This window comes from Grampus griseus (genome assembly GCF_964374135.1).
Source record: "Grampus griseus genome assembly, chromosome: 11".
NCBI classification, from domain to species: Eukaryota; Metazoa; Chordata; class Mammalia; order Artiodactyla; family Delphinidae; genus Grampus; species Grampus griseus.
Genome location: NC_139005.1, coordinates 93,853,926 through 93,873,212, shown reverse-complemented (window position 1 = coordinate 93,873,212; position 19,287 = coordinate 93,853,926). Strand labels below are relative to the sequence as shown.

The following is a 19,287-nucleotide window of genomic DNA, read 5'->3' as shown; positions in this document are numbered from 1 at the left end:
GTAGGAAAATGTTTCATACCACACACACAAGTCAAAGCTGTTGGAAAGGAGACTTTAATTTTCTTCTTCCCATGCTGTGGAAGGACAGCATGTTCCCCAGCTTTATTCCCTCCCTCAAGGAGAAAAAGGACAGTAGTTTTCTGGGTCTCAGGGCTAAGCTGCTTCTATATGGACCTAGCCAAGACAGGACAGAAAGACTGGTGACTGATTCCAAATCTATCAGCTAAACACATCAACTGCTTATTGAAGGGCAAGCAAGTGACTGGAAGGCAGGTTGTGGACTTGGCCTCAGGGGCCAAGCACAGAGAACATAAGGTGATCAGAATGAAAAGGTAAACACCACGCTATATGCAGTTAACCCCAGAACTCACATCCCTGGTATTTTGGCCGCTTAGAATCAGCTAAGCATATCTACAAGGGCTACAGCCTCACAGCTCTAGTCCTAAGTCCTCTTTGGCCTTGAGCTTCAGCACGAAGAGCAGGGTTCTCACAAATCCTGTGAGAGCAGAGCCTCTGGACACATGCAGGGATCCCAGGCCCCCCGGCTCCTCTCCAGGACCTTTTGATCCTGAAGCTGATTCCTTGTCAAAACCATTTGAGCTCTCAACTTGAGTGGAGTAGAAAGGGGCAAAATCAGCTAATCTGGAGTGTGAACAGGACCACCAAGGGCTGAGCCTAGGAGGAAAGACTGTAGGCCTCACAACAGTTTTTCCAAACATGAGCTTCAATTATTTTTTTATTTGAAAAAAAAAGTCACAACCAAGCATATAAAGAAAAATACTGTTGTCCTGAACTCACGTTTTAGGAAGGGGCAACAGGGAAAAGCAAAATGCACTTTGGAATTGATTGGGTTTTCAAGATGATGAGTCTTTCTTCAAGCATTAGGCTAACTATGTGCTTTGCTAACCTAGATGGTGCAAAAAAACTTCCAGATGGAGAAGTAGGAGCAGATGCTGTTACTTCAGGCAAACGTGGGAGTTACTGAGTAGAAAGGCAGAAAAGCAGGAAAAGGCCCTACATATTTCCCCAAAGATTAAAAAAAAAAAAAAATGTGTGTGTGTGTTGGGGTGGGGGGTATTCCCCTCCTCTAACCAAGAATCTCAAAGCACTGGACTGTCGTCCAGGTATTACGATGAGACTTGCCCCATCTCAGTCAGCAAACCCACCAGGACCTGAGCCAAGGATTCCCACCGCTTCTAGTTCTGAGGACTTCTAAGAGGTTCTTGCTTGTGAAATGGCAGTTATGGTTTTTGGTTTTGTGAAACATAGGTAAGAGACAGAGCTGCCCTTAGAAAGATGCTCTTTAAGAGGAGATAAACTCAAATCACCATTACACTTGGCTTTGATAATTTGGGATTTGATCTTTAAAATCTTTTCTTTTTTGAGCTCTCCTTCCAATGTTTTATATGGAATTTGGTCAGACTCCAGCTTGGGAAAATTATAGGTTTTATAATATTCACATTGGGAAAACCAAATCCTTTATCTGAATGAAGACAAACCCATGCTTTTCCAACACATTCAGCCCTCCCCTCTCCCTTCCTTCCAGTGACACCAAATGGGCGCAATGGAACCGTCAGTGCCAGGCTCCACCCTCTGTGGACATCCTCTACACCAATCCCCCAGGGTAGCACTCAGGCATATGGAGTGTTTCATAAACTCCAAGTTGATTGTGATGAACAGCCAGGATGGAGACTCTCTCAGGGCTCTGGGCTTGCTATTTTTCATTCTCTCTCAATGTCTTCATACAAATGAAACAACTGAACCATTTTAGGGAAGCTTCGCATGTATATGAGAGAAGAGGCAGGAAGAGTCTCCAAATATAGCCAAGGTTAACCCTAGTTCTCAACCTCCTAATCCAGGACAAAAAAGGGGACAAGAAGCTCTACCTTAAATTCAAAGGGAAGCTAAGGTTTCAATGCTATTTAAAGAGTCATTTCATGTCGCGGTCATTGGGAAGTAATGAGACAGCTGCAGAGAGCTTCACCAGAATCTCACTGATGGAGAGGTAGTAAGAATAAAAATAATAATAGGATTTGATGGGAGGAGAACAAAATACTGGATGGGCAGATCAGAAACAGAATTATCATCAGCCTCTTGGCACAAACAGGAAAAAATAAACACAGAACAAGAAGATGCACTGACATTGTATATTAAACTTTCCTCCCCACTCTCAGGATACTTTTTACATTGCAATAAATAGTGCAATTCTAGCAGCGGGAAACAAGAAGGAACGTGGCAACTACCCACCTCCCTCTCAGATGTGTTTTAGCCATACGCTCTCTTCCTAGGTAGCACCGGTTTCCCAGGTGCTGGGTGAGAGACAGGACAGGGGGAAGAGGTCTGTGCATATGTGCCTGCCCTCTGGCCTCTGGAGGTGCCTGGAGAGCTCAGCAAACACCCCCATCACGTTCCTGTGACAGACACTGGGGAGCGGAGGGCTGGCTGCTGGGCCCGTTCTTCCTCTAAGGCAACATCCTAGAAAGGCAGGGCCTAACGTGGGAGAAACATGGTCACTGACGTTCAGCCGCCTGTCTAGCTGAACCTCTAGCACTAAGACTGTGTCCTTGAAGGCCTTGTCCTAATTGGCAAGAAGGTGGGGAAGGAGCAAACAACAGCCCCTTCCCTCCCAGTCTTTGTCTGACTCCCGCACGCAGTGGTGCCGGGCTGGACCAGCCACAGATGAGGCACAGACATCAGGCACGCAGACCCTCTCCACCACCTCCAGGTTCCCCCACTCTACTCTCTCACTGATGGCCACTAAGAAACACAGTCTCCGAATAACTACGCATCCAGTTTATCTTGAGCCCTCGCTCCCGTGTGCGGCAACAACAGTGCTCCCATGAGAGACCTTCTTAGCACTTCCGGATATGAGCTGGTCAAGAGGTTGGTGGGGGGGGGATGGGCTTCTTTTCCAGGAACCTGGGTCAAAGGCCAGCTTTTCCACCAGCTTTACCCCTAGAAACCCTAAATACTGTCTGGGCGCTCTCTGCAGAGTTCAGTTTGAAACATGCAATCATAACTTCAGTGACAGTCAACTACAAGGCAGCATCTTGATTAGGCAGATGTCCAGAAAAAAAAGCAAAACAGGTGTGAACAGGTGGAAAAAGAAGACACTGAAAAGGGGCAGGTGGCAGGGCAGACACAGCAGACCTGTGCCGAAATGCAAAACACCAAGTGGTCTCCACAGCTCAGGCCACTGCTCCACCTTCTCAATTCATTCCAAGAAAAACTAGCCTGGAGCAAGGGGGAGGGGAAAAGTAGGGAGCACAGTGGTTGGTAACAAAAATAGAAATGGTTGGTGATTAAAGAGGAGAGAGGGATACCTTTCTAATCAGCATGAAATGCCCAGGGCGATGACCAGCAAAGACGGGAGGCACCTAGGGACCCCGTGAGGCATCAACTATGGAACCAAGTGTTTCTAACAGAGAATCCAGGGCCTGACCGCTCGACACCTGCCTTCACCTGCCCTACGTCTGCAGCAGCACCTCTGGCTCAGACAGTGAGCAATAGAGAGTGTATCCCAATTCGTCTATTTCCTCAGGGGTAAGCTCTGCAAATAAGTTCACCTTGGGGTTTAGGGCACTGGGCAGAACTCCGGCCTCCAAGTAGCTGATGAGTCCCCGCAAGGCCTGCAGGAATCGGTCAGCCAGCACGTCGGGAGACCAGTCAGCCTCCTCCTGGGCCGCGTGGAGGATGACATTGGTGAGCTGGCTGGCAGTGAGGTGACCCAGGGCCGGGGTGGACTTGCACACGGCCTTGAGGATCTTGAGGCACAGAGAGCGGCAGCCAGAGTCGGCCTGGTCCAGAGCCCGCAAGCGCGCCGTCTCAGCAGGACGCAGGCTCAGCCGCCACAGGTTGTCATACTGGGCTAGCCGGTGTGGTTTGGCCACCAAGACAGTGTCACCAAGGGTCACCGACGGCAGGAAGTCAATGACGAGATGCCTGTCGCGCTCATACTGCACTTCCAGAGTCAGAGCCTCCGGGGGTGGGGCCGGTCGAATCACATAGTCCAAGAGGGACCCGATGGCCGGCCAGTTGATGGAGCCAGCCACCACCTTTTCGAACGTGTCTGCCACTGTCTTTGGAGAGAGGTAGCCCCCTACTACACAGCGGTCCCAGTAACTACTACCACGAGGAAAGTACTCTGGGTTCTCCCGGCGAACCAGGAAGAAGCCGGGGACGTTCATGATGGTGTCCTCTCCGGGGATACACGACCACAGGTTCTGCTCCAGCACAAGGGGCACGATGAGTTGGATGTGGTCGGCTGTCACCACCTGGTGGAGAAGAATTAAAAAGGTTTTGAGGGATTTAATCTTGAGCTCAAGAGCCAAGTTTCCCCAAACACAGGTCCCACCATCTTATATCCCCCCCCAACAAAAAGGGGAACTAAGAATTCTTCCACGTGACCATATCAATTCAGAGTGTGGATTTCAACCCAGGTCAGTCGGACACTGGCGCCCGTGCTCATTCCACACACCACGTCGCCTCTGGACACAGAAGTACACATGACATCCCCCAGGCCTTGACGGCTCAAAGGAAAGCCAGAAAGGAAAGATAGGGACAAGAATATAGGAAGGAGGAGGCCTCTGACAGCTTCCTAGAAGTTGTGAGTATGACTAAAAAACAAAAAACGTTAAAGGCAGGGATCTCCAAATGCTACCGCAGTATGTGGAATTCAGACGCAGTAGGACTAACCTTTCTGGCAAGCCTGTACCAACAGCCCTACTGAGAAGCATCCTGGTCAGTACAACCCTGCCCTTCGTCAGAACCCCCTGCTTACCTGCAGGTCATCATAGAGGCTGCCACTCAGGTACATGTCCCGAAGTGGCATGTCAGGCAACTTGGCCCGCAGGAAGCTCCGGAGCTCGGCACATATGTCCACGGCAGCTTGCTTGGCCCGAGCCTGCTCGCCAGCAGGGATGGCCGCCCGGTTCCGGTAGTAAGTAAGAAGTTTCTCCTGCAGGGACATGCGGAGTCGTGACTTCTTCAAGTCTACCTGGCCCTTCCTGGCCAATGGCTTGGGCCGGGGCGGGCAGAATGTATCTGCCAAGGCAAGAGAGAGAGGCACGTGAGCTCTTCCCGTGCTTGCTCATCCACGGCTGCCTCAGCCCCGAAGGAGACGGGCTTGGCACAAAAGGCTAGCATGGTGCCTGGCACGTATGTCCCTAAGAAATGTGTTGAATGCATGAGCAGCACTGAGAGCCCCGAGGTCAGTCCCAGAAGGGGTACCAGCCTTCCTCACCTGTGTCAAAGGCCGAGGAGCCTGTGGGAAGGGCCTGTAGGGACCTGCTCAGGCCTGTCTTCATGTCCTTGTTGAGCAATCGGGGGGAGCCCATCCAGGTTGGTTCTTCCCAGCTCCTTTTCCCTGAATGGCTCAGGCGGGTGGGGCTGGTAGGGGCACTGATTGCCCTATCATACATCTGAAACAGCAGAGAGGACCCAGCACATGACCTTCTTTCCTGTTTCCCTCCTTCCCAGCAGCTTTGCCTTAATGAGTTCAGCTACTATTTTTCAATAACTTTGTTTTATTCTAGATTATGGAATACTCTGCTCCACACAGAAAATCTCAGGAAATACTAAATGATATAAATAAGAAACAGATTTATCCATAATGTCATAACCCAGAGATAATGGTTAATATTTTGGTATATTTCTTTCTGAAAATATATATTTGTGTAATTAGGATCCTCCTCTATATATACTTTTGAAAACTGATTTTTTTTACGTATCATTTTTATCACTCCCCCATATCACTAAAAATGAATCAGTGTTGAACATTATGGTACAATTTCTAACTATACAACACTGTACTTTATGAATGTACTGTAATGTCAAACACTGGTCCATTTAACAAATACATCACTGAATGGCTGCTCTGTGCCAGGAGCTGTTCTAGGTGCACAGAATAAAGCAGTAACCCAAAGAGACCCAATCCCTGCCCTCATGGAGTTTGCAGTTTAGCAGAGGGATACAGGCAATACATAATCCAAGCTAAACCATGCAGATATAGGTGTTAAGGAAAGTAAAGTAGGAAGGAGAAATAGGAAAAATGTGTGGTGGGAGTCCTGCTATTTTAATCAAGGTAGTCAAGGAAGGCTATTTTGATTATTTGCAATTTTTCACTCGCTGGGATAAACTTTTTATTTGTATCTCCAACAGTTTCTTTAGGGCGGAGTCCTAAGAAGCAGATTTACTGAATCCTCTTAAGGTCTCGTCTAATAATGCCAAATTACCAAGTTACATTTCCATTAGCAGTAGCAAAGTCTTATTCTAAGTCAGCTCCACTCGGCAGCCTCACCACCTCTCCAACCCCTGGCTGAGTGTACTTACCCGCTTAACCGCCAGTGTAGCAATGCCCAGCATGGCTGCTCCACCCACCCCCAGCACCAGCCGGGCATTGGAGAGCACAAAATCAATGGCCGTCCCGATGCCATTATCATCCTTCTTGCTTTTGCGCTCACCAGCGCCTGCCATTGCTCACCTGAGAAGGAAGGCAGAACACAGCCATCACCACCTTGGACCTTGGGAAGCAGCCCTCCTCCTCCCTCCCCCATCAGGCCAGTCCCCAACAATTTCAGGGTACTCTGTGAGTTCCAGGAACCCAAATCCTCTGGCCTCTAGCACTCCATGTTCTAGGGTCAGGAGGGAGGTATCGTGTCCCTTGATGTAAGGGATGCAAGGCAGAGGAAATGATTATGCTAGTCATGGGAAAGCCTCCCCACCAATCTAGTGAGATTACAGAGAGCGATAATAAGCTCACTGTCAACCCTTTCTCGTATGAGAGTGAAGTACCCCGCCCCCACGCAATACCACCCTCCGGACCCCTTCCCAACATTACAATGCAGATCATATTTTGATCCTCTGACCACTGCTTATGGAAGGTTAGACCTGAGAAGGTGTAAATTAATTAGAGACCCATCTAATCCCATCACATCACTTCACATGTAGGGAGGTGACTTGCCAGAGGTCCCAGAGAAAAGGAATGACAAAGCCATATGCAAAACTCAGGCCGCCTCTCAACTCCTAGCATGACGGTTTTTCTACTGTATAATGTTTCCCCTTACCCAAGTCAAACTGTTCCTATTCTATGTATTTTCTGCGAAAAATAATAATAACAACAACAACACAGACTAAATACCCTGGCACACGGAGACAAAACTACAAGTCCACATGTGAGAAAGATCCAGAGAAGAAGAGAACTCTGTGGACAGGCACACTTGACAAATGCTTTGTTTCTTGGGGCAAGTGTGCAGGGGCACCACAAGAAGCTCAGGTGAGCCTGGCACTGTGACAGAGACTGAGAATAAACAAAACGGTCACTGCAGACTCAGCTGTTAACTGGAAAACAAAATATCCACCTGCTCAAGTGTGCTTGGAAAATGAACTAAAAATGTGGTCACCTAAGCGGAGATCAGGGCACAAGGCAGAAGAGGCTGGCCTCTGTACAGTGCTGGAGCGAGGCGAGCACACCTTTGCTCCCTGGCAACGACGCGGTCATCCTGACTGAAGTTCCCCTGGTCTCCCAGTAAGCGCACTTCCCATGCAGTTAGAACCCTGGGCCTGACCCAGATAAAGGATGGCAAAGTGGCTCAAATCTGAGCACTGCTTTTAACACTGCTACCCCTCCTACCTCCCGTGTCCTGTACGCCAGGAACCACGTAGGGAAAAACAGTTGTTTACCATTCACCAATATACCTAGAACGGGAGGACAGAGAGGGACAAGATCACTGGTGCATCTTCCAGTGCGAAGTAGCATTCTTTCTAATACCCTTACAACTGGGTATTGCTAGTGTCGCATGTCATGCCCCTGGCCTCCCCTGTCAACAAGAGAGAAATATTTCTGCCTCTACTTATTCCAGCAATTGAGTTAACTAAGAGTCGCTGTCGATCCCAAAATTATTTTTTCCCAACTAGAGTTCACAACCATGGCACTTTTCTCTTCTCCACCTTTTACCTTCGACAGGAGCTTCAGGTTTAGGGACGTAATGGGAAACTGCCTGGCTCAATGCAATATACTCCCACTTCAGATGCACAGAGCAAACAAGGCTGACGAGAAGAGTTAAACTCTGCATTTACAGGTGGGGTCAGGCAAGAACTCTAGTCATCCTCCCTCCAGTGGCCACTGAGACAGAGATGGGACATAAACTCATCTGAGGCAGAGTAATCCAATCAGGACAAAGGTGATCATTACACAGTTCCCAATACAAAACCATGGCTACCGTTTTATTGCTTTTAAAACAAAAGAACCTTTAGAGATGTATTTACAATAGGGAGGACCACCCTCTAAATCAGGGGACCCCAACCCCCCGGCCGGTAGTGGTCCACAGCCTTAGGAACCAGGCCATACAGCAGAAGGTGGGTGGTGGGTGAGGAAAAGCTTCATCTGCCGCTCCCCGTCGCTCCCATCACCGCCTGAGGATCATCATCCCCCCCTGAGGATCATCATCCCCCGCCCCCGCCCGGGCCCGGGGAAAAATTGTCTTCCAACCGGTCCCTGGTGCCAAAAAGGTTGGGGACCCTGCTCTAAATGATCCTTGCATGTGATGCAGCAGAGCAAGAAGGGCACATTCTCCCTCCACGCAGAAGCCGGAAGGAGCCTCTCTGGCTCCTTGGCCCCTCGGCCCCTCTGAGCCTGGGTTTTAGAGTCGGAAATCTTGAGACTGAGTACTTGCCTTTGAGCCCTGACTAATTAGCTGGGTGCCCTCAAATGAGTTAACCCCTCAGCTATGTAATGGGGAGAATGATGCCTGCATGGCCTAAATCATAGGGTTGTAGTGAGGAAAACAGATCTACTAAAATACCGTATGTGAACACTTTATACACCGTAAAAGGACTCTACAAATGTGGGCCATCATTAAGTCTTTTAAGATCTCCATCCACAGGACAAAAGGTCAGCTTCCAGAAGGCAGTCAGCAATCCAGACTGTCCTGTGAGTTACATCTTACCTTCTGAGACTGAGCCAGGAATGGCCTATGAAACCCAAGCTGATGCTATCCTGGGCTTGAGACCAAAACTATGAGGTTGAGCAAGCTTGGGAAAAGGCTTCTCTACTCCAGTGCAATATCCTCCCCGCCCCACCCAAGGACCAGGTGATGTCGAAGATCTGGTGGCCTGGAAGAGGAAAGAACGCCCACAGCTCCCACAGGGAGATCAAAGTTTCTATTCTAACACTGAACTCAATCTGTTCCCGTTGAAGCTACTTAACCACAGTCTACCCTCCACTCAGGCTCTGCCGCACTACCTGGGAGCCTGCAGGAGGTGGGAGCTCTGCCTGGCAAGGAGAAGGGCCTGGAGGAGCCCTGTCGTTTAATGCGTTTAGTTCCAGTTTTACAAGATGAAAAAGTTCTGGAGATCTCTTGTGCAATAATATGAATATCCTTTTTTTGTTGTTTTTAATTTATTTATTTTTGGCTGCGTTGGGTCTTCGTTGCTGCGCGCGAGCTTTCTCTAGTTGTGGCGAGCGGGGGCTACTCTGTTTCGCGGTGCGCAGGCTTCTCATTGCTGTGGCTTCCCTTGTTGCGGAGCATGGGCTCCAGGCGCGCAGGCTTCAGCAGTTGTGGCACGTGGTCTCAATAGTTGTGGCTCGCGGGCTCTAGAGCACAGGCTCAGTAGCTGTGGCGCACGGGCTTAGTTGCTCCGCGGCATGTGGGATCTTCCCGGACCAGGGCTCGAACCCGTGTTCCCTGCATTGGCAGGTGGATTCTTAACCACTGCGCCACCAGGGAAGTCCCCACAATATGAATATTCTTAACACCACTGAACTGTACACTTACAAACAGTTAAAATATTGAAAAAAAAAAAAAGAGGAGGCAGAACACTGACCTGGTGGGCAGGGCTGAGGATGGGGAATGTGAACTCTAGGAACATCTCAGACAAGTTGTTTAACCTGTCTCCTTAGATACAAAAGTGGGAACAGAAATACTCATCACCCCATTGCAGTGGGAATGATGAGCAATGGAGGCCCTGTATCTTCCTAGGATGACAGCACAGGACTGTGGAAACTCCACCTTATCCTCCTTGAAAAGGGCGTATGACTTAAACGGCTGGCTTGAGCACACTTGAGAAGAGCCAACATATCCTGAGCGTGCACCGTGTGCTGGGCATTTTACACCTATTAGTCCCCTTAGTTCCAACGATCCCAAGAGATCAGTCACATTGTTACCTCCAACTTACAGATGAAGAAACTGAGGCAGAGGTAAAGTGGTGGCCCCAGGTCACCGTGTCAGAAAGTTGTGCAGCCAAGAGTTGAACCTGGAGCTCACGGGGCTGGGGAGTAGCTTACAAGTAGCCTGCAGCCCCTCCTCGTACACGTCTCCTCTCTGCTAACCACTCGGACTTGGCCGTATGCTTCCCAGGGGCATTTTGGCTCATTCCCTGCTGTGTCCTCAGGGCCAGCAGTATTTGACACATAGCAAATATCTGTTGCATGAATGAGCTACTGATTCTATGGCTTTTTTTTTTCTGGGCGGGGGGGGAGGGGGGGCGGGCAGTGAGGAGGTGGTAGCAGCACCTGTAACCCAACTCAGTCAAGATACTAGGAACACAAAGCCTTCAGTGTTCACTTCCACTCTCCCTGGGCAGGCAGGCCCTTGTGGGCATCATCTCTCACCTGGCCCTTTACTCCCCAAAGCCAGTCTGCCCAGCAACCTGAGTGGCCGAGGAGGACCCAAAGCCATTACGCCAGGCTCCTCCTCCTGCTTTCCCTCTGTTAAAGACAGTGCCACCCACCCAGCTGGCACGGCTAACACCTCCCGGTCATCGCTCGCTCCCCTCTCCTCCTGCTGCAGCCAGCGTCCGCCTGGTGAAGTCCGCTGCTGCGCACAGTGTGCTCACGGGCCACCCGGCCGCCACAGTCCCTCCAGCTCACCTGGTCGGAGCCGCGGCCTCTGGTATCCCCTACCAATGTATTCTCCATGCCGCCACTGCCACGATCCCTCATCCACGCCATTCCCCTGCTGACAAAGCTCTGATGGTCTCCCTCTGTCAGATATCACAACCTCCTCAACAGGGGATTCGATGTCCTTCCAGACCTGGTCCAGCCTCAACTCTGGTCACCTGCCTTACAGGTGCACCACTTGAGCCACTCTGGACTCGGGTTTCCAGACTATAAAATGTGGTAGTCTCTGTTTCCAACTCCACACTTGCTTATTGCCCGTCTGCCCGGCAAGCTTCTATTTCTCACTTGAGGCAGACCTCAAATGTCCTCTTTTCTATAGCCACCTGTGATTCCTCCACTGCCACCCCACCCCCAAGGCACAGTTTTGGCATCATCCCTGTCTCCAAGCTCTTTACCTGACCTCTAGCACAGAGCTGTTCACCCTGGAATTACCTCCCGTCGATCTCCACATGAGACCCGTCCCTTGATGGGCCACGTCATTCACCTCAACCTCAGAGCCTACCAGAATGCCAGGGCCAGAGAAGGCCCTCTGGGAAGTTGCTGAATTAAATACAATCATTTGGTTACAGTGGGACTATCACACTGGCATGGGAACTAAATAGAACTAACATACCACTGGCCAAGAACCATTCCAAGTACTTTGTGTGCATTATCTCTTTTTTTCTTTTTTGGCCGCGCCGTGCGGCCCTCAGGATCTTAGTACCCAGACCAGGGACTGAACCTGGGCCCTCAGCAGTGAAAGCGCAGAGTCCTAACCACTGGACCGCCTGGGAATTCCCGAGTTGTCTCATTTAATTCTTGCAATAAGCTGAAGAGGTAGGTACTGTTATTTTACAAATGAGGGAATGGAGGCCTAGACAGATTTAGTGATTTACTGTAAATCCCACAGTTGTTAGTAGCAGTGTCAGGAAGGCACCGTCCTCCGAGGTCTGTACACTGTGCTTGCTTTAGAGACTGTTGCAACAGAGTCTAGTTATGTTTGGGGAAACATGATCTTGCCCTCAATAGAAGTGAATCTACCAAAGAATGAGGCAGCCAGGAACTGAGCTCTAATAGTTTTAACCAATGTGTTTTCTAGCATTTTCATATGTAAAATGTTTTATGAAACAAAATGGTCTCCTGGTGGGGCCTGAAACTCAGGGCCTTTTTTTTCTTAACAAGGGAACATACTGCTGTTAATATGTTTGTATTTCCTCCATTGATTTATGACTAAAGAACTCTGGTCACTAAAGGAAAGGTTCTCCCTCTCCTGGACCCCTGCAACAGAAAAAATGAAACCTACAGGAACAAGGGCCTACCTACCTGAGGCTTCTTACCGCATCTGTGAGGTGGCGGTGGGAGAGAGGCAGGCGTGTCTATGGAAGGCACTTTTGTCCTCTTTCCCTTGGAATTAGGATGGGAGGGGAAAGGAGAGGATTCTAAATAATCCCTCCCAGTTTGCTGTGGAGGAATACCAGGCCCTTTTCCAGCTGCCTCTCCCGGGCCTCAGGATCCTCTAGCTTCTGATTTTTCCGGAACTCACGGCGGATGGAGGCAAAGTAGAAGTCTCGATCAGTGTAGCGAAGCTCTCGGCCTTGGCGCAGCAGAGCCCGGTAGAGACTCAGCACCGCCTCTCGGCTCCATGGGGCCATGAGGGACTGACAGGGGCTGGGCGTCAGGCTATATGCAGAAGGGAAGAAAGAGAAGCCTAGAATCAGAATTAATGATGGAAGGGCCTGTGGAGATTATCTAATTCAGCAGTTCTTAATCTAGGTCTTAGAGACCCCCCCAGGTCACAATATGACTTAGTGGCGGGGCTGGGACTGTATCCCAGCCTACCGACTCCTGCTTGTGGGAAACCACCAGTTACGCTGAAAGGCCAGGGCTTGGAAGCTGGGCTGTGTGCTTGAATCTTGGCTCTGCCACTTATCTGCCACATAGCTTGGGGCCAAGTACATAACCTCTCTGAGCATCAGCTTCCTCACTCTTAAAATACAGATAATGCTATCTACGTTTACATACTGCTATGTGTCAATACGACATATGCTAACAGTACTTACCACATCGGGTTATTTTGAGAATTGCCTGAGATATCACTTGTAAAGCACCTGTAACTGAAGTTCACCACAAGGGGTGGTCTAGAGCCGTTGGAGACGAGGGGTCTCGGTCATACTTGAATCCTGGCACCACCGCTTATGAGCTCATTCATTACCTTGGGCAAGTTTCTTAACCTCTCTGGGCTTACCTTAGTTCCTCATCTGTAAAACGAGGATTAAAATTGTATTTTCCATATGGTTTATATGAGGATTAAATGCGTTAATGTATGTAAACGTGGTTAGAATAGCACTCGGCATATACTAAGCAGTCTATCAGGGACAGGTGTCAATATTACTAATGCTACCTACCCTCGTTTGTAAGTGCTCAGTAAGTATTAGTACACATAAACTGTCACCATCTTCCTTCTGTAACAATGAAGCCTTACACAATCACAGAGAGTTACCCTCTGTAAAGTGCTTTGTCATCCATTATCACATTTAAACTGAGGCATTTATGAAGTAGTCAAGGTTCGTAACAAGAAGTGTTAACGCTTAGAGTGTTTACTATGTAGCACGCATGGGCCAAGCAGATCCCACGTGACAACTCTTCTCATTCCATCAACAATCCCAGTGTCGTCAGTATCCCCATTTTAAGTGCAGGAAACTGACGCTCCCAGAGAGAAGTAACTTGCCCACAGGGGCACCCAGCTATAAAGGGGCGGGGGGCACTCCGACCCCAGCTCTGACGCCTGTGTAATGATGACTCCTATCTGCTGGGATCTTACCATGTGTGCAGCACTTCCAGGTGCTTTACAAACTTTCCCAGCTCACCGCCTGGCACATACCAAGGGCTCAAAAAAGAAGCTGAACGAAAGAGGGAACCCTCACAATGTCCCTGTGTGGAAAAAAGCATCGTCCCTCTTTATGAAATAAACAACTGAGACTGAGTGGAAGAGGTGTCTGACTGGTAAAAAGGTCTGGACTTTGGGCCCAAAGTCGGCTAGCCATCAGCCTCCGGCCTTCATAACTTGCTGCGCGAGCTCGAGGAAGCCACTGTCCGCGTCCCTTTTTCCTCAGCTGTAGAAGAGCGCCCCTCGGCCCCAAGGGCCTCCCGGAGTGGGAGATGAATCCAGAAATCAACAGGAAAAATGCTTTATGAAGTAGGAGGCGACTGTCACGCGAGGGCTGTTACTACAAGGTCGATCGGCGAGTGCACCGCTGGGCCCCGTCAGGTCCCCAGGTCCTCCCCCTACCGTGCGGGGCGTCGCACCTAGCCGGGGTGGAGAGACCCCGAGGCTGGAGCAGGCCGGCTCAGGGGCCCCGGGAGGGCTCCGGAGGCTGAGGCGGAGCCCCGGGGCGGCCTCCAGGGGAAAGCCCAGGGCGGGCTGGGGCGAGACCCCCGACGACCAGGCCGGTAGCCCGGGCCCGGGCCGGATGGGGGGGCCCAGACAGAGGCCCTGAGAGAAGGCGTGGCGAGTCCCCGACCCCGGCCCTCACTCCACCCCTCACTCACCTGCGGACCGCGCACGCTTCCACTCCTCGGGATTCGCCTCTCGCCCGGTATCTCTCCTGGGGTCACCCACCAACATGGCCCCTTCACTTCCGGGACACGACCTTGCGCACGGAGCTGAGGAGTGGGACCAAAGGGAGCCTGGAGGCAGGCGGGGGCTGGAGGACTTCCGGTCTTCCAGGCCTATGCTTCTCTAGGGGTGGGGCCAGGAGCCGCGTCAGGCTACGCCCCTTGAGCGGCTCCGCCCCACAGGCCGGAGTCCCGCCTCCATGCGTGACGTCACCTAAGGACGGGCTGGCCAAGGCCATTCGGGCCCCGCCCACCCATTCGGGCCCCGCCCAGTCGGGGGGCGGAGGAGCGGGAGTCCGGGTTGGGCAGAGCGGGGGAAGGCGGAGTGTAGACGTTGTGCGGCGTATTCCCCCAACCTGCTGCCAGCTCTGTAGCCTGTGTGGCCCCAGCACTGTCTGCTGATCTCGGGCTGGAGCCATGGGGGTGCCTGCGGGAGGTTTAACACTAAGGGTATTCCGTATCGTGGCTTTTAAAGGTCTTCCATTTTCTCAGATTGCTTTCTTTTCATCCCTCCGTGCTGTTCCCGCACCCCTGGCAAGGACCTACCTTTCAAGGTCCCCCTCAAATGTCCCCCTCTAGAAGTCTTTTAGATACCCTTCCTCGCCCCTCATCCAACACACTTAGGTGTCTCCTTTGGGCCCCACAGAAATGTCTGCACACCGCCGTCAGGGCTTCGCTCCTTCAACAGCAAAACGTGTTTATTGGCGCCTGTTATTTGCCAGGCACTGTTTTTTAATTTCTGCATTAGTTTCTGTCTCTCATCAGATTTGAGGGCAGGAGCCATGTCATTATGGAATCCACAGAGGGAGAGGGGAAGAGGCAGGCTTTGGAATCAGGCCCAGGCGGCTCCAGATGCAGCTCCACCACTTAAGGACAGCTGCCCGCCCTCTGACAACTTTCCTAACCTCCTCAGCACCTCTCAGCTTTTGTGAGGATTTAAAAGGCATCTATCAGAAAGGGGTGGGCACTTACACAGAGCAGTTGCCCACCCATCCATTTATTCTTGCACAGATCCTTGTTTGGGGTGTCTAATGTGCAAAGCACCGCCACAGGCATTGCAGGGAACAGAGAAATCAAGTCCTCATGCTTTTTTTTTTTTTTTTTTTGCGGTACGCGGACCTCTCACTGTTGCGGCCTCTCCCGTTGCGGAGCACAGGCTCCGGATGCGCAGGCTCAGCGGCCACGGCTCACCGGTCCAGCCGCTCCGCGGCATGTGGGATCTTCCCGGACCGGGACACGAACTCGTGTCCCCTGCATCGGCAGGCGGACTCTCAACCACTGCGCCACCAGGGAAGCCCAGGAGTTGCTTTTTTACTTGGAGTGTTGCTGGAAGGCCTGTCTGATAAGGGGACCTGAGTAGGACCTTCAGGAACGGCATTCCACGTGTTGGCCCTCAGGTGGGCCCTCAGGCTGTCCTAGGAGCAACAGGGAGGAGGCCAGTGCATGGGGAATAGTGCGAGAGCGTGAGCAAGGGCTAGGGGGGTGGGGGGTGGGAAGAGGCAGGACAGGGGGTCCTTATCAGGGGCAGGGGAGGGAAAATCTTGCTGGGACAGGAGTCACCAGAGAGTCTGGAGCAAAGGAGTGATGGGACCTGACTTCCATTTGTTTGTTTGTTTCTGGTGAAAACATTTATGTTTAGAGTTAGCCAGCTGGATGCGGTTTAGATGATCCCAACTTGGTTGGCACCACCTAAGCATCATAGTCAGGGCCTTGAACATATGCCTTCTTCTTTCCATCAGACCCCATCAGGGTGTTGGCCTTGGCTATGCGATGTCATAAAAGTGTCTTCCCAGCCTGTCTGATACGTGTTGATGGCCTTGACCTCCACAGTGAACACAAGTGTGTTGCTCTCTTCTTCATGGCAGACTCAGTGGTCTGGGGAACGTGGTGTCGGTGTAGTGGTCAAGCTTGTTTCTCCTGGGGGCGCGTATCCGAGGATATTTAGGCTGCCGTTGGAGCCGCTGTGTCTTTTGTGTGTGTGTCTGTGGATCCACTTCAGCACCGGCTTCTCGGCCTTCAGAGTCTTTGTTTTGGCTTCAGCTTTGGGAGGACAGGGGCTTCCTTCTTCACTTTCGGCACCATCTTGGTGAAAAGGGTCCCTGACTTCCATTTTTCACAGGATCAGTCTGGCTTTGAGACTAACGGAAGGATGTAAGGGCTAAAGCAGGGAGACTGGTCAAGAGGCTGCTGCAAAGCCCCAAGGGAGAGAGGACAGGGGTTCAGACCAGGAGGTGGCAGTGTGGAGGGGGGTGGTCAGATCCAGGAAGTATTTGGAGGTGGAGCCCCAGAAGTTGCTGATGTGGGGGTGAGATAGAAGGGTCAACCGTGGCTTCAGCGTCCTGCCTGAGCAACTGCCCTGCTGCCTCTCTGCTCCAGCCTAACCAGGAGCATCTTCCAGGCCTCCCAAACTGCTAAAAGAAGGCAGTTTTCCAGGGCCCTAGGGTCCCCACTCAGGTAAAGGAAGACTTTCCATGGCAAATGGAGCCCCATCAATACTGGGGAGATCGTGAACCCCTGGAACTTCTAGGAAAGGGAGAGGCCCAGGTGGGGGCCTTGAGGAGGCCTAAGGTTTAAGAGCAATAATGCGCGTGGCCTCTGGGATCTCAGGCGTCATTCTCCCAGGGCTGGCTTGGTGTGGGAAAAACACGCACACTGCGGTGGCACCAGCCGCTACATCTGCTTTTATGAAGCGTCTCTTGTGTGTCAGACACTGGATTGAGTAGTTTACAAATGTTGTATTATGTCTAATCCCAACATCCCTGTTTGGTCAGCATGATTATCCTGATGATGAAAACCAAAGCAGAGAAAGGTGCAGGCATTTCTCGAAGACACTGAGCCAGGCAGACAAAAAGCTCGCTGTGGAGCCCAGGTCTGTCTCACTCCAAAGTGTGTGTCCTTTCTGCTCTTCGAGGCTGCCCTACTTTGCTCTTTAAAGAAATAATTTTGTGACGCAAATAAATCTAATTGGTGACATTCCCAGCTGGAAGACCAGGGGACCTTTTATGTCTCTCCTAATCCCCCTGTCCTACAGACCATTATTTTTAGGAGGGAAGGAGGGAGGTCCCTTGGCGGGGAGGGGTCTGCCCTTCAGATCAGCTCCCCCAGACTCTTCTTACTCTTCAGGGTCTTCTCTTTATTTCCAGACTCACAAGGCTCCTCCCTGCCCCCCCCCATGCTCCCATGGCAACGGAGGTGGGGCAGTGGGGCAGGCATCTGGCACCCACATGCCTCCGTGGTCCCGAAATCTCAGGGCTCTACCTGGTTCGACAGGACGGGCAGGCTGAGACCTGCAGGAGATCAGTCCCCAGGCCACTGTGGTGTCCCTCGAAGGGGTCATCAGTGGGCAGTAAGAGTGAAGAGTTCCTGAGCTCTCCGCCTGTGCCGAGACACATGCACCAACCCCCACCTGCCATCAGAGTCCTGTGAGGATAAGACTGTCGTTGTCCCATCTGCATCCGAGGAGACGGGATCTCGAAGAGCCATAAGCGGTGGGACTAGGGTCTGAGCTCCAAACCATCCCAGGGCTAGATGAAATCACTCAGGACCAGGGTGGAGGCAGGGGAAAAGGAGGAGCAGCCCTGGCGACACCCATCGGAAGCAAAGGATGCTGGAGAGGACCAGTCAGAAGACAGGAGTGTCCTGCAGGCCTGGGGGGAGGAGAGTGTGTTCACAGAGGCCAGCGCCCCAGCCAGTCCCATATCATCCTTCCCCTGTTAGGAGCTGGTCTCTGACTGACTGGCTCAGCAAGAGGTGGGGGCAGAGGCCCAGGGACTGAAGAGTAAATGGAAAGTAGAGAGAGACACAGTGATTTTGCTGAGAAGGGAAAGAGCAAGATGAGAGGACAGTTAGAGGGGAAGAAAAGCAGATTGGGTTGGGTGGGCTTGGGCTTGGGGTTGGCTGGTGCCCGTTCTAGCCTCAAGCAGGGGAGGGAAGGAGCCAGTAGAGGGAGAGAAGCTGAAAATGCCATCGTGAGTAAGCCCTCCCTGGAGGGATGTCACAGAGGGGCAGGAGGGGAGAGTGAGAGCGGGCCAGGTACCCCTTTACCTGCAGGAGGAGTGGCTCAGCGCAGCCCCAGGCTTCCCTAAGAAGGCAGAGAGAGTGAGAACCCTGAGGCCTGGGTCTTTCCAGTCTCACTCCCTTTACTTTGCCCGGGAGGATGCCTTATAAACTTGAGATGCTCTGTAAATGCTTGGTGCCCTGAAGTGGAGGGAAATTGCTATTGGATGACAAGACAGAAGGCTCAGTCCAGCCCACCAGCCCTCCGCAGCCCTCCCAGGGGAACCCAGGGTGGAGTGAAGGTGCAGATGCTCTTATCACCCAGGATGACGGAGATGTTGGCTGTAGCCAGATCAATAAGGCTCTGGAGTTTCACCAGCCAGGGACCTGGAAATCATTCTCAGAGAGCCACCTGCCTCCTAACGGGCTTTGCTGTCCTCAGATGTCATTGATCCTGTGTTCACCAAACTAAAACCTGATATCGCTGGACAGGAGTGAGGTTCCCCCGTTGTCCTGTGAAATCTCTGCTGCCCACGTTGTGCCAGGTACTGTTGCAATGGGCAAAGGGAACGTAGGCTTGTTCATGGAATACCTCCCTTTGGCAGGCAGCAGGAGTGGGTGGCCAGGGCGGCAGATGTGTGGGCTCGGAGCCCAGATCCCATCTCCCCAGTTCCCACCTGTGCACCTCTGCACAGGGAATTTCAGGGCTTAGGAGAAGGATCGTGCCCAGCCCAGAGCAATCGCTCAATGAATGCTAGTTGGTTTCCCTTTACATCCTTCATCCCCATGGATCACTACTA

General features: G+C 51.6%; 2 protein-coding genes across 2 annotated transcripts; both read right to left on the bottom strand.

Moving 5' to 3' along the window:
• Positions 1 to 45: 45 nt before the first annotated feature.
• Positions 46 to 12,310, bottom strand: MIEF1 (mitochondrial elongation factor 1). Its single transcript, XM_082666270.1, has 5 exons — positions 12,200 to 12,310; positions 6,331 to 6,481; positions 5,243 to 5,420; positions 4,781 to 5,043; positions 46 to 4,274 (listed from the first exon to the last, which is right to left on the bottom strand). The coding sequence occupies exons 2-5, from the start codon at positions 6,472 to 6,474 to the stop codon at positions 3,468 to 3,470; spliced, it is 1,392 nt and encodes a 463-aa protein (XP_082522396.1). The 5' UTR covers positions 6,475 to 6,481; positions 12,200 to 12,310; the 3' UTR covers positions 46 to 3,467.
• Positions 12,219 to 14,559, bottom strand: MIURF (mitochondrial elongation factor 1 upstream open reading frame). Its single transcript, XM_082666271.1, has 2 exons — positions 14,426 to 14,559; positions 12,219 to 12,556 (listed from the first exon to the last, which is right to left on the bottom strand). Exon 2 carries the CDS (start codon positions 12,526 to 12,528, stop codon positions 12,316 to 12,318), a length of 213 nt encoding a protein of 70 aa, XP_082522397.1. The 5' UTR covers positions 12,529 to 12,556; positions 14,426 to 14,559; the 3' UTR covers positions 12,219 to 12,315.
• Between the last annotated feature and the right edge of the window lie 4,728 nt (positions 14,560 to 19,287).

Coding starts and splice junctions, on each gene's coding strand:
- MIURF (XM_082666271.1), bottom strand. CDS start 12,528: ATGGCCCCATGGAGCCGAGAGGCGGTGCTGAGTCTCTACCGGGCTCTG.
- MIEF1 (XM_082666270.1), bottom strand. CDS start 6,474: ATGGCAGGCGCTGGTGAGCGCAAAAGCAAGAAGGATGATAATGGCATC. Junction 5,044..5,242: donor CTCCTCGGCCTTTGACACAG/GTGAGGAAGGCT, acceptor TTGCCTTGGCAG/ATACATTCTGCCCGCCCCGG. Junction 4,275..4,780: donor GCCTCTATGATGACCTGCAG/GTAAGCAGGGGG, acceptor CTTCTCCACCAG/GTGGTGACAGCCGACCACAT.